Genomic DNA, 14,150 nt, shown 5'->3' with positions numbered 1-14,150 from the left:
CACTGAGGCAGATATGGGTCTAGTGAAAGACCCGTGTCCACCTCCTACTGACACTAAGATAAAACTGAATATCCTACTTCCTGTCGGTGCCTTGTATACTGTGGAGGAGGAGCTAACTTTTGTTCTGCATAGTGTCAGCCTCCTAGTTGCAGCAGCATACACCCTTTTTTTTTTCTTCACTAAACTGTCCAAAAACTGGCAACATTTTTTTTTTTTGTTTTTTTTTGCACTTACTCGTTGCTTTCTATGGTTGAAAAAAAATGCTGAATGGATTGACATGCAGCTGTTTTCAAATTCAGTCAGGAAAATAATTGTGTATGAGATTTCTGAAATCTCCTAGCTTTTGCTGGTACTGTAAAAAAGCTGCTTTTAATTTGCATGCAAAAACGCAATGTGTAGTCAAGCGGGAACCGTGACACTATCGCGGTTTCAGACTTTGGCCTCATTCAGCAGCATTTTAGAATATGTACCACACAGATCCTGGTTGGTTTAAGATGCTGTTTGCTTTTGTTTCTTAAGGCCTGTTTGTTTTCATCCCTTTTCAAAAAATGTAAGGGGAAACCACTGAGCACATTAGCGGAGCTGCACGAATTTTCTTAAGATTGTGGCAAGATGTGCACCCCTGCTGTAGTGTATTAGAGAGAAACGTTGTTCGATTGATTTTGGATTGCATTTAAAAAAAAATTAAAAAAAAACAATGCAGCATTCCAGATCAGAATAGGATTAGAACAGTTAAATATAATACTTGGCAGTAAAGGTACCTTCACACTGAGCGACTTTAGAACGATAGCGATCCGTGACGTTGCAGCGTCCTGGATGGTGATATCGTTGTGTTTGACACGCAGCAGCGATCAGGATCCTGCTGTGACATCGCTGGTCGGAGCTAGAAGGCCAGCACCTTATTTCGTCGCTGGATCTCCCGCTGACATCGCTGGATCGGTGTGTGTGACACCGATCCAGCGATGTCTTCACTGGTAACCAGGGTAAACATCGGGTTACTAAGCGCAGGGCCGCGCTTAGTAACCCGATATTTACCCTGGTTACCATTGTAAATGTAAAAAAAAAAAAACACAACATACTCATCTTCTAATGTCTGTTGCGTCCCCCGGCGTTCTGCTTCCCGCACTGACTGTGAGCGCCGGCCGGAAAGCACAGCGGTGACGTCACCGCTGTGCTGTTACTGCCGGCGCTCACAGTCAGTGCGGGAAGGTCACGGCGAGGGACGCAACAGACATTAGAAGGTGAGTATGTTGTGTTTTTGTTTTTTGTTTTTTTACGTTTACAATGGTAACCAGGGTAAATATCGGGTTACTAAGTGCGGCCCTGCGCTTAGTAACCCGATGTTTACCCTGGTTACCCAGGGACTTCGGCATCGTTGGTCGCTGGAGAGCTGTCTGTGTGACTGCTCTCCAGCGACCACACAACGACTTACCAACGATCACGGCCAGGTCGTATCGCTGGTCGTGATCGTTGGTAAATCGTTTAGTGTAACGGTACCTTAAGACAGAAATTATTGGTTGGGTTAAAGGCTATTTATTATTACCAGACGTACTACATATAACTGGAAAGAGAAGATGCCTCTGAAGCTTGAGTCACTGCTCTAGATTTATTTATGGATGCTGAAAAATGAGCCATAAGGGTGAAAAAAAAAATGTTTGTTATATATTTTGTCTTCCTTTTCTTTCTCTTTTGCCAGGCAGTGTAGACAGGGGCTGGGATAAAGTAATACGTTTTTTCGCCTACGCCTCATTGGGGGACACAGGACCATGGGTGTTATGCTGCTTGCCACTAGGAGGACACGAAGTAAACACATAAAGAATGAACTCCTTCTCTGCAGTATACTCCCCCTCTGGCCAGTAATGACCCAGTTCTTGCTTAGTGTCCGCAGGAGGCACTTGGATCTGTTTCAGACCCCAAAGCTTTTTTATTTTTTTCATTTTTTATTCTATTTTTTTTCATTCCATTTTTTTTTTTTTTCTTTACTTAACGGAGTGAAGGGGGCAACAGATTCCTTTTTAGGGTCTGATCTCCCCCGAAACATCAACAGGTGAGATTGCAGAGTATACCTCCCCGTAACCTCTCCTGCAACGTATGGGGCACGCCTAAAGCTTCCTCAGGGCGACTGTTCCTTCACGGTTCCGATCTCCCTATTCCCGTATCACGGCGAGCACATGTTGGCCCTCCTTCATGTTCCTCTGGGGCCACAGCAAGATAATGGACTGAAGATGGCGGCTAATGGCGCACAAGTGAGGCCCTCCTATGGCGTCAATAGCCCCGCTACTCAGAAGAGTGCTCTCCATTTCCCACTAAGGGAGGACGGATTGAGCTATTACCCTCAAGATGCAGGGCGCAGCAGCGGCAGAGCCCTGAGGACAGGCACCACTGACCGTGAGTACGAGGCCCCTGCGCTCCTGCTTTGCGTCCCTCTGCTGGAGAGTGCAGGCCCTGGTCCCTGGAGGTATCCGCTGGCTTGCTGCCAGCGGCGGTCGGCCGGCGCGTTTTTGCAGTACGGGGGGGAGGGAGCCGCACGTTTCCAGCTTCTCCCGGCGCCCATCGCCCGCAGAGCCAGGAAGTTTAGTCCCCGGCTTTCTGCCGGACTAGGCCCCATTCTCTTAGCACTGGCAGTGGGCTCCACCCACGCTCCTGGCGCTTCTCGGCCTGCACCAGAGGCGCCATTGGTAATCTCAGGCGCCATCGGTAATCTCGGGCGCCATCTTACCTGCAGAACCTGTCGTGGATTCTCTTCTCTGCTGGCATTTTTTCTTCATGCGGGCTCTCCATCTCTACAGCGACGCCGAGCCTAACCGCCTCTTCCCTCGGGACACTGGCACAGGACCGTGGGTAAGCTGCCTCACCTCTAGTAGAAAGCTGAACCCCTTCTCTTCACTCATAGCCCTGCTATTTTTATTGGAGAAAATAGACCTCTACTGTGTCTCGATCTAAGGCCTCTTTTCCACTTGAGAGAAAAAAAACAGTTCGATTTACGGACCGAAAAAACGGATAAAAACTGTTTGTCCTGCGAGTGTCATGCGAGTTCAATCCGATTTTTTTATTTTTTTATTTTTTTTTTTTTTTATATCGCACTATTCGTTTTACATCCGTATGACATCCGTATGCAATTTGTTTTTTCTCTGCAACTATTTTTATACATTCATTTACAGGACTATTTACAGTGTTCTATGCCACAGAATGGTAAGGTATCCGTAAAAAACGGATGGAATACGGATGGTCCGTATTTCATGCATTTTTTTTCTCGCACCCATTGACTTGCATTGGCGAGTCTCATCCGAGACTCGCAGCAAATCACAGCATGCTGCGATTTTTTTTCTCAGTCCGATTTCGGCTGAGAAAAAAAAAACGCAAATGAGATGTCACCTATTGAAAAACATTGGTCCGAGTGCAATCCGATATTTTTATTTTTTTTATCGGATCGCACTCATCCGTTTTTCTCTCAAGTGGAAACGAGGCCTAAGGAGGCAAAACGGAGTAATAAAAAACACTGTTTTTTGCTCCATGTGCCACATGCAATTCTACTTTGCCATGTGCCCACACTACTCCTTTGTGCGCAAACTCTGACCCGGCCTGTGCTCTGCCGCCACCTCCAATGTCTCCACAGACCCCGTCGAGTCTAACCCTCCTGAGTGGGCCGTTTCTTTGTCACGCTCTATGGATTCCCTGGTTAAGGCATTAGACTCTTTCCAGGGACCCTCCCCGAGTCAGCTCCCCCCCCCCCATCCCCCCCCCCCCGTCGACCGCGGTGAAACCTGGCGACTGTATGGAGCCGTCCGACCACAGGGGGTGTACTAGGTCACGGGAGGCTTGGGGTTCCAGGAAAAGATCCCATGCCTCGCCCCACGTACATGCTCGGGCTTCGGCTTCAGCGAGCTCAACCTCTCACTCACCTTCCCCTGAGGGTCATAGCGCACATGATTCGGAATACGAGTCAGAGGAATCTTTAACCCAAGATTCCTCAATCGGCCAAGAGACGCTTGACTCCCTTATTCCTTATTGAGGCAGTCAACAAGCCACTGATGGTGGATGAGGAATCCGTATCCTCTCAGGAACACGTCGTGTCTTTTAAAAAGGCTAGACGGGTCCAAAAGATATTTGCTAATCATCCTGAGTTTAAGGACATTATCCAAAAACACAGGGAACACCCAGATAAGCGATTTACGGCTCAAAAGACTACTGAAGCCAAATATCCTTTTGTCACGGATCTAATGAAGGAATTGCTACACTCTCCTACTGTGTGGACCCTGCCGTATCACAGCTCGCATCCAAAACAATCCTGTCTTTGTCCGACGGTTCATCAGTTAAAAACCCTACTGACCGTCAGATTGATTATCTGGCTCGCTTCGTCTTTGAGGCCTCAGGAGCAGCCATTCCTTCCATCTTTCGCCGCTACCTGGGTGGCTAAGGCAATGGTCGCCTGGGCAGAGGTATTAACCTCTACCGTCCATGACAGTAATCTTGGCCAGGCTCGCTAACCAGATAGCTCAGGCCGGGGACTTCGTAGTTAACGCCTCCATAGATGCGGCTAACTGGCGGCGCAGGCGGCTGCAAACCCAGTCTCCATTAGAAGGGCCCTGTGGCTCTGAGATTGGCGAGCAGATTCTGCTTCTAAAAAGTCATTGACTTCTTTGCCTTACCAAGCTGGTCGTTTATTTGGAGAGAAACTAGACCAAATCATTTCTGACGCTACTGGAGGGAAGAGTACATTTCTTCCTCAGCTAAGACCTACCCGTCCTTTTCGGAATCATCAACAGTCTCTATTCCGACCCGTTCGCAACAACTCTACCTGGTCTTCCACATCCTTTGCTTCCGGGTCAGGACGAACTACGCGAGGAGACAGAAACTCCCAGGTCTCATACAGACCTAATCATTCCTGAAAGCCCAGACCGAGGCCTTCTGGATCTAAGGGATCCAGATCCCTTAGACCTTCTGCGCAATGACTCGTTGACACGTCCAGTGGACACCGACACAGTAGGCGGACGCTTGCAGTCATTCCGTCAAGCTTGGTTCTCAGTCGATCATGACGAGTGGGTCATAGCTAGTGTTCTCCGAATACAAGATCGAGTTTTCCTCTCCCCCCCCCTAAATCAATGGCATCAGTTTTTTTTCAGGTCATACAGGCACTTCGAAGGGACGGTGTCATTATGCCGGTTCTTCACGACCAAAGGTTCAGAGGGTTTTACTCGAATCTATTCGTGGTTCTGAAGGACGACGGCACCCTACGGCCCATACTGGACCTAAAGCTGTTAAGTTCGTAAGGGTTCAGCACTTCAGGATGGATTCGCTCTGTTCTGTCGTAGCGTCCCTGTAAAAAAGAGAGTTCCTAGCATCCATAGACATCAAGGATGCCTATCTCCACATTCCGATTTTCCCCTCTCATCAGCAGTTCCTACGCTTCGCATTTCGGGATGAACACTTCCAGTTTGTGGCCATACCATTCAGCCTCGCGACCGCTCCCAGAGTTTTCACCAAGGTCATGGCAGCTGTCATGGCCATTCTTCATGCTCGGTGGGGGGGGGGGGGGTCGGGTCTCCCATACCTAGACGACCTATTGATTAAAGGTCCGTCCCATTCAGCCTGCGAAGCGTCTGTAAGAATCACATTGGATACTCTCTCGCCTGGGCTGGAAAATCAACTTCGAGAAGTCATCTCCAGCGCCGGCCCGGAAAATCTCCTTTTTGGGCATGATCCTGGACTCTTCCCGAGAGTTGGTCATTCTCCCTCCGGAGAAGGTCTTGTCCTTTACAACAAGGGGCACGCAGCCTTTCCCGCCCAGTCTCACTCCATTCGTTTCACTATGCGCATCCTCGGGAAGATCGTCGCAGCGATGGAAGCCGTTCCGTTCGTGCAGCTCCATCTCCGTCCCTTGCAACATGCGCTTCTGTTGGCCTGGGACAGGAGCCTGTTCTCCCTCGACCGTCGCTTCCGCCTGTTCCCGCAAGTCAGGCAGACCCTCAAATGGTGGACGCGGAAAGCTTCATTGAACCACGGGAAGTCCTTCCTCCCGTTGCACTGGTTAGTGGTGATCACCGACGCCAGCCTCTTGGGCTGGGGCGCAGTTTTCAACCACCACACGGCGCAGGGTCGTTGGTCCACACGAGAGTCGCGTCTCCCAACTAATATCTTGTAGATTCGAGCGATCAGATTTGCCTTACCCAGCTTTCACCATCTCCTCGCAGGTCATCCCATCAGGATCCAATCCGACAACGCCACAGCGGTGGCATACATCAACTGGCAAGAGGGAACCCGCAGCAGGGCGGCCATGCACGAAGTCAGTCACATTCTACGATGGGCCGAGACCAATCATTCGCTCATATCGGCGATCCACATACCCGGTGTGGAGAATTGGGTGGCGGACTTCCTCAGTCGCCAAGGTCTCGCGTTGGGCGAGTGGTCTCTCCATCCGGAAGTTTTCCAGCAGATTTGCCATCGCTGGGGGACTCTGGACGTGGATCTCATGGCCTCAAGGCTAAACAACCATGTTCCCCAGTTAATTGCTCGATCTCTCCATCCACGCGCCATCGGAACAGATGCTTTGGTTCTGTCGTGGCATCGGTTCCGGCTTCCGTACATCTTTCCTCCTCTTCCTCTGCTCCCGAGGGTCATCAAGAAGATCAGGGCAGAGGGGATATTGGTGATCCTTGTCGTGCCGGACTGGCCGCGCCGAGCATGGTACACGGAACTCGTTCAAATGGTCGCCGACGTCCCCTGGCGGCTTCCAGACTGCATGAATCTTTTCTCACAGGGCCCGATTTACCACCAGAACTCCGGGGCCCTGTCTTTGACGGCGTGGCTGTTGAATCCTGGATTTTAGCCCAAGCCCGATTCTCTCCAGGGGTGTCCTCTACCATGATTAGTACTAGGAAAACCACATCCATGTGTATTTATCCTCACACCTGGCGCATTTTCTTCTCATGGTGCAGTGCTCACGGATGTTCTCCCCTGGTGTTTTCCATTCCGTCCATCCTTGAATTCTTCCAATCAGGCTTTGAATCATGTCTCTCCCTAAGCTCGCTCAAGGGACAAGTGTCCGCATTGTCAGTCCTATTCCAAAGAAAAATCGCTTCCAGACTACAGATTAAGATGTTCATTCAAGGAGTCTCCCGGGTGACTTCCCCCCCCCCCCCCCCCCCCTATAGAATGCCATTAGCTTCCTGGGATCTAAACTTGGTTCTCGGAGTTCAAGAGACTCCTTTCGAACCATTGCAGGATATATTGCTAACTTTTCTTTCTTGGAAAGTGGTCTTTCTAGTGGCAATTACGTCAATCAGGCGTGTCTCGGAGTTGGCAGCTCTCTCCTGGCGTCCCCCTTTTCTGATTTTTCATCCAGACAAGGCAGTTTTGAGGACTTCCCCCTCCTTCCTGCCGAAAGCTGTTTCTTCTTTTCACCTCAATGAGGAGATTGTCTTGCCTTCATTCTGTCCGGCACCTACTCATCGTATCAAGAAAGCTCTCCATATTCTTGACGTTGTTAGGGCTCTTCAGCGGTACATATCTCAGATGGCTCCCTTCCGTAAATCGGACGCCCTCTTCGTGCTTCCCGGAGGCCCATAGGAAAGGTCTAGCTGCCTCAAAGGCCACCTTAGCCAGGTGGATTCGCTCAACTATCCAGGAATCCTATCGCGCCAGGAACACGCCTGTCCCTGCTGGGATTAAGGCGCATTCGACTCGGTCTGTGGGCGCCTCTTGGGCAATTCGGCCCCAGGTGTCGGCACAATAGGTTTGCAAAGCTGCGACTTGGTTCAGTCTGCATACTTTTACGAAACATCACATTCATACTCAATCCTTGGCAGACGCTGCCCTTGGCAGGTGCATTCTGCAGACAGCGGTACCTCAGTAAGCCAGTGTTACATGGGGTTTTAGCAGTGCAATTGCTCCCCACCCAGGGACTGCTTTAGGACGTCCCATGGTCCTGTGTCCCCCAATGAGGCGTAGGAGAAAAGGAGATTTTTGTGTACTCACCGTAAAATCTTTTTCTCCGAGCCAATCATTGAGGGACACGGCACCCACCCTGTTAGCCTATTGGCTTGTTCTTGTTTCTTCCTTGGTTTTGACAGTTACTTGTCTTGGTTTTTTATACTCCTACTGCTTTACTACCGAACTGGGTCATTACTGGCCAGAGAGAGGGTGTATACTGCAGAGGAGGAGTTAATTCTTTGTGTTTACTTAGTGTCCCCTTAGTCGCAAGCAGCATAACACCCATGGTCCTGTGTCCCCCAATGATTGGCTCGGAGAAAAAGATTTTACGGTGAGTACACAAAAATCTCCTTTTTTGTGATGTACATGTCCCAGTACGCTTGCACGACCTATTGCCCAATGTACTTGTGTTACCTCTACCTTACACTCCCCCTTCATATAAAAATGTATCTGAGGTTTTGTAGAGTTCTAACTTTTGGCCACATTAGGTTTGCTGCATATTTATTTTTTTTTGCATTTTTTTTTGCACCTCATTACTCTTTTAATGAAAAATTGTATGAAGTCCCACATGATAAAGTGATGTGTGGCATATTCACAATGGGCCAGTTGTCTACTCATGGTAAATATCAGTATTGGGGTATAACTTTATTTTAGGACTCTACTTTGGTTGTAGTTGTGAAAAAAAACCCAAAAAAAACTTATCTGTATTTAGTGCCAGTGAACAGAATGGAAGTTTTGCAACAGCTGGTTGGTACGACACTGAACTCCCCTCCCACGCGAGACCTGCCATTTGTCCTATATCACAGTCCTAACGCAAATGTTGGTACGGCATCCCTGAAGACATCTCAGTGGACACCAAAGTGGTTAGTACAAATGCTTTAGTCATTGACTTTGTTTCTAAGAATTTATGTGATAGCGAAGTTTATTTTTTATGTTCTTGTATACAGGACAGGTCAGTCGCCATCTCACAGCCATGAAAGATCGCGCCATTCCTCTCAAGATCCTGAGCACTCTATTACCGAGTACATCCAACATCTGGAGATGGTTCAGCGAAGACTTGGTGGAATGCAGAATGGTAAGTTTAATTAAATTAAAGCCTCCATATTGGGAGCTGTCGGGACAGAGAAAGTTCATATTACAAAGTTCTTGTGTAAGAGTAGAATACCGCCTATCCCCCGCTGCCAGAACCTCCCATCATAAGCTGGTACTATATCTACTCCCTATGCCAGGGGTCCCCAACCTTTCTTACCTTGAGAGCCACATTCTGCTATGAAAGTTGGTCGAGAGCCACATTGTAGTACAGTGTATAGGGTCAGTGGACAGGTAACACAGGGAGTCACCAGTGACGTCTGTACGTTAAGTCCTTCATCTTTGCTTTTCATCTTCATCCAGCACAGACAACCGTTACTACTTCCAGCCAGGGCTTGTCTCTGCAGGAAATAACAGTTATCTAGAGCTCCGCTTGCAGAACACATTACTTTTTTTTTCCCCCAAGTTCTAAACTACACCAGATGAAGAAAAAAAGGCGACAGTGTTGCTCTGCACAGGAACAGGACCGCCTCCCCCATTTAAAACACTATCCTCAAAAAATAAAATAAATACCTCACTGCAGTAATAATATCCCCCATCCTGGCCCCCCGTGTGTCTCATTCCTTGCACCAGCCATATGTTCTCCCATCCTGCCTCCATGTGATATCCCATCCTGCCCCATCTGTCCCATGATCCTGCCCCATCTGTCTCCATTATATCCATTTTGCCCCATCTCTCCATCCTGCCCCATCTGTCTCCATCCTGCCCCATCTGTCTCCATCCTGCCCCATCTGTCTCCATCCTGCCCCATATTCCTGCCCCATCTGTCTCCATCCTGCCCCATGATCCTGCCCCATCTGTCTCCATCCTGCCCCATGATCCTGCCTCATCTGTCTCCATCCTGCCCCTTGTCTCCATGCTGCCCCGTGTCTCCATGCTGCCCCGTGTCTCCATGCTGCCCCGTGTCTCCATGCTGCCCCGTGTCTCCATGCTGCCCCGTGTCTCCATGCTGCCCCGTGTCTCCATGCTGCCCCGTGTCTCCATGCTGCCCCGTGTCTCCATGCTGCCCCGTGTCTCCATGCTGCTCAGTGTCTCCATGCTGCCCCGGGCAGGATGGAGACACATGGATGGAGACACATGGTCCATGTGTCTCCTCTCCATCCTGCCAGTGAAACCTATTGCTTTAAAAAAAACAACTTTCTTCGTACCTTGCCGCGCTCCTGCGGCGATGATGATCCATCCAGACGTCTCAAGCGCGTACTTGCCAGAGAATGACAGTAACATCATACGCCGTGAAGTGCGCGCTGACGTCAGCTGCCAGCCTCCGATTGGCTAGCGGCTTTAACTATTGCTGTGCGGGCCTGGGCCCACACTGCAATAGAGTAACTGAACCAGCGTCTCGGATGCAGGCTCAGTTACTAAACGGAGCAGAAGCCTGCCGCTGGGGCTCGATCAGCAGAAGAGACGGGGCCCGATGTTGGCCTCCTCTGCCGATCAAGCCCCATACGCCAGTCAGGGCAGTAATGCCCTGATGGCAGCCCTGGTGGCGCGGGTCACTGTGCTCTATTGAAGCTGCAGTAACCAAAGTTTTGCGAGATTTGTGCAGGTTCAATAGAGCACAGTGACTACTGCGCATGAGTGAATGCAGTCAGTGATTGACTCAGGAGGGGCGGCATATTACCATCGGCGGGGCGGGAATTACAGGCGGTGGGGCGGCTCCCTGAGGACTTAACACAGTCTTCTTTCCGGTGACCGTAGGCGAGCCACATTTCAGGAGCAGGCGAGCCACAGGTTGGGGACCCCTGCCCTATGCCAAAGAAAAGCGAAAACTTTTATATTTTTGGTTGTGAAATAAAGGAAACCTATGATCAGTTTAAGAACTCCCTCACAATAGTGAACGGTTCTTACGCTATAGCACTGACCAAAAACATATTTGGTATCCGTCTTCCAGCTTCTCCCCCAATATGGCTTTGTGATAGGGGTCAGCCTTAAAGGGAACTTAAGAACTGGGGCGTTTGTTGTAAACTGGCAATCTGTTTGCATACTCTGACATCTTATTTGTATTGTAACATTGGCCAATCTGAAATCCTGGCAACAGTTTTCAAGTTGTCTACTACCGCTTTTTTTGTATGTAAGAAAATTAAAAAAAAAAAAAAACAGTAGCCTGACATTTGTTAAAATATTACTCATTAATGGTATCATAATCTAAGGAGAACAAATGGCATACAGGCAAACATACCTGGTATAAGGATAGGTCCATTAGTAGTGAGGATAGAATCTTTTAGGGTGCCAAGGGTTGTCTAATAAAGGTAAGTGCACATAACTTTATTTTAGGTTAAATCTGCCTGAAAGACACCAGGAAGACTTTTGGAACTTTTTAACCACTTCAGGCTTTTATCAGTTATGAAGCGGCCAAAGTAGTAACAGGCCCAGTCTTTCGGCAGCTTGCTAGTTTTGTTTTTGTTTTTTGGTTTTCAGCGCTGGAGTGGCGCTTTAAGTGTAAGCTCCCCTGCCCCTGTTCTTATACTCACCTTCACAGTTTACGGACGCCGCTCCGTTCTCATAGCGCCATTTTGTGCCCTTCTGACTGGCCCGGAAGTCAGAAGTTGAGTTACAAGAGCTCAGTGCAAGAGCCAGAACGGGGCTTTCATAGGTTTGTAATGAAAAGCTACCACACTGCTCCATGAAACACCGGAGCTGCTGGTGGGTCTCTACTCGCCGGAGACCGACCGGAGTGATGCTGGAAAAGGATGAAGGTAGTGGCAGGTGAGTATAGAGACACTCCAACAAAAATGCTGGAGTGGTGCTTTTTTTTTTTTTTAAAGAGGCCTATTCTAGAGCCACCACAAAAGTTGCCAAAAATATTTCAAAGATGTCGCTTTAAGAAAAACTTCTAAACTATGTATTTGCACATACTTTTAAGATTGATTGAGATCTGTAGAATTAATGGCGCTATATGAGCAAGATAAAAAAGAAAAAAAGTGTGCTAATCTTTTGAGTGGCACCACGGAATATAAGTTCTGGTCCTCAGTGGTAGGGAATTCTTCCTGCGATAAGTAAATTATAGACCATGGCACTTCTTTGCACAAAGATTTTCTATATTACTTCAACAGAATGAAGTTCACGGATATTTAGAGCATATTCAATAATAATAAAAAAAAAAATACATGAAAGAAGAAAAATCTGTGGAACGCTTCACGAATTTGCGTATCATCCTTGCACAGGAGCCATGCCCAATTTTAATATCTCCTTCCGAAAAACGCAAATTTGTGAAGCGTTTGAATCTTTTGAAATAAAAAATATCAGTTTCTTTTGTTGTTGAATATGTTTTGAAGATCAGTGAATTTTCCCATTTAGCTAATAAACTAAATCTAAGTGCAACAAGAAGAGCCGTGGCTAAAACCATATGTTTGACGTAGTTTGCAACTCTTTTTAGACTTTCACCCCTGCTCATGCCACTTTTTGGAAATGTGGTCAAAGCTTCATGGAAGGAGTCAGGAGCCTCTCACTACCCTACTCTTAGACTCGCTTGTCGCCTACTTCCACATCTATCGTGGTCGCTCCCATCTGTCTCCGGCAGTTTGTCACCTACCAGATCGCTCCAGTGTTTGCTGGCTCGAGGCGGAGGTCACAGCTCAGTACAAGTCTACGAGAACCTTGTTCTGGATCTCATAGACTTGCATTGATGGCTTGTGACGTAACTTCTGACATCTGGCTAGTTAGAAGTTGCTTTCAGAAGATGGTGCCGTAGGACAGGAGTGGCGCCTTTAAAAAGGTTGAAGACGCTGGAGGGCGAGTGTAAAACTGGGGGCAGCGGGACTTGCATCAGAAGTGCCACTCCAGTACTGAGCCCCCTCCCACTGGAAAGGCAGATAATCATGTGACATGACCCCTATAAGCAGGTAATGTCACGCACATAATTGTGTATTCCACTGAGAAAGTAATCAAGTCTGAGCATGATGGCACATTACATATAAAGACCTGTATATTAATGTAACATGAGTGTCTGCATATAAACTTGTACTAAGACTCTAGTGACCACTTTCATGAAAAATTTCTAGAAATACTAATATTTATATGTAAATGTGGGGAAATCGTCCTGATGATTTTTTTTTTCTCTCTCTGTAGGACCCTCACCAGAACAATCGCGCTGTGTTAAATTTGCCCAAAAATAAGCCCAGCGACCCTTCTCCAGCTTTTCATTTTTTTTTAAATATGCAGACACTGATATTTGTATTTTTTTTTTTATTATGTAATGAACCTATTTATACACTAAATATTTTAGCACTTGTATAAAAATGTCATTTTAATGTGATTTTCTGTATGGAAGGGAACACAATCACTTCTGTCTCTGTTTCCAGAGACTATAAATTGGGTGATCACTGGGTGGTCAATGCTTTTTATATATTTTCATGTTTGTCATTTTGTAAAAAAAAAAAAAAAATAAATCTATAATTCAAATTTAAGTTGTAATGTGTTTTTTTTATTACTGTATATAAATGTTTTTATTAAACTTATCACTGTAAGGGAGCAAAATATATGCTGGATACAGTCCTCACAGATCACAAGTGTATTGCTAAAAAACAAGAACATTTAAACCACACATCACATCTCTATGAATGAAACCTTCAAATAATTATTGGTTTATAAATGGTGTAATTCGTTGAGAGCAATATGACATGTTCAATGGTCACTCACTACTAAAATGGTCAAATAATTGAGGGTTGTTTTCCAAAGCATCGTCGAAATCAAAGTAATCTGAAATCACAAGCGGGTGGGTCCAATTTGCTTATACTTCATTACAGCAACTCTCAGGCTATGTTCACACATTGCATTTTTGCAGTTTTTTTTGCCAAGTTTAAGCTGCTTAGTTTCTTCTGCGTTTTTGCTTGTTTTGTTTTTTTATTTTCTGCATTTTTGTCATGCTAATAGTTTAGTGCATAAAAAAAAAAATCTGATTCAACTTCATCAGGTTTTGGCACCAAAAAGAACTGCAATACTGGTACTTGTGTCTTTTTTGCAGCGTTTTTGCACTACGCACTGATTTCAATGGGTGAGAAACGCTGAAAGTAGTGACATTCTGCATTTTTGCAAAAACCATGCTCTTTGACAAAACGGGCAGGAAAAAAAAAAACCAAGGTGTGTGCCTGAGATTTCTGGAATCTCAGACTTTGCTGTGCTGGTACTGTGAA

The 14,150-nt window shown here is 47.0% G+C and overlaps 1 protein-coding gene across 3 annotated transcripts in view; it reads left to right on the top strand.

Annotated features, from left to right (window-relative positions):
- Positions 1 to 13,422, top strand: part of PCNT (pericentrin) — a 117,700-nt gene extending 104,278 nt beyond the window's left edge. For all 3 annotated transcript variants that reach the window (XM_077272405.1, XM_077272404.1, XM_077272403.1), the window contains 3 exons: positions 8,642 to 8,792; positions 8,877 to 9,004; positions 13,087 to 13,422. In XM_077272405.1, coding sequence (XP_077128520.1) covers positions 8,642 to 8,792; positions 8,877 to 9,004; positions 13,087 to 13,133 — 326 coding nt within the window. In that variant the 3' untranslated portion in view covers positions 13,134 to 13,422. The remainder of the gene's footprint in view (positions 1 to 8,641; positions 8,793 to 8,876; positions 9,005 to 13,086) is intronic.
- The last annotated feature ends 728 nt before the right edge of the window (positions 13,423 to 14,150 follow it).

The sequence above is a fragment of the Ranitomeya variabilis genome, chromosome 7 (assembly GCF_051348905.1).
Source record: "Ranitomeya variabilis isolate aRanVar5 chromosome 7, aRanVar5.hap1, whole genome shotgun sequence".
In the NCBI taxonomy this organism is placed as follows: Eukaryota; Metazoa; Chordata; class Amphibia; order Anura; family Dendrobatidae; genus Ranitomeya; species Ranitomeya variabilis.
The sequence above is the reverse complement of the archived record's forward strand: the minus strand, read 5'-3'. Positions and strand labels throughout refer to the sequence as shown.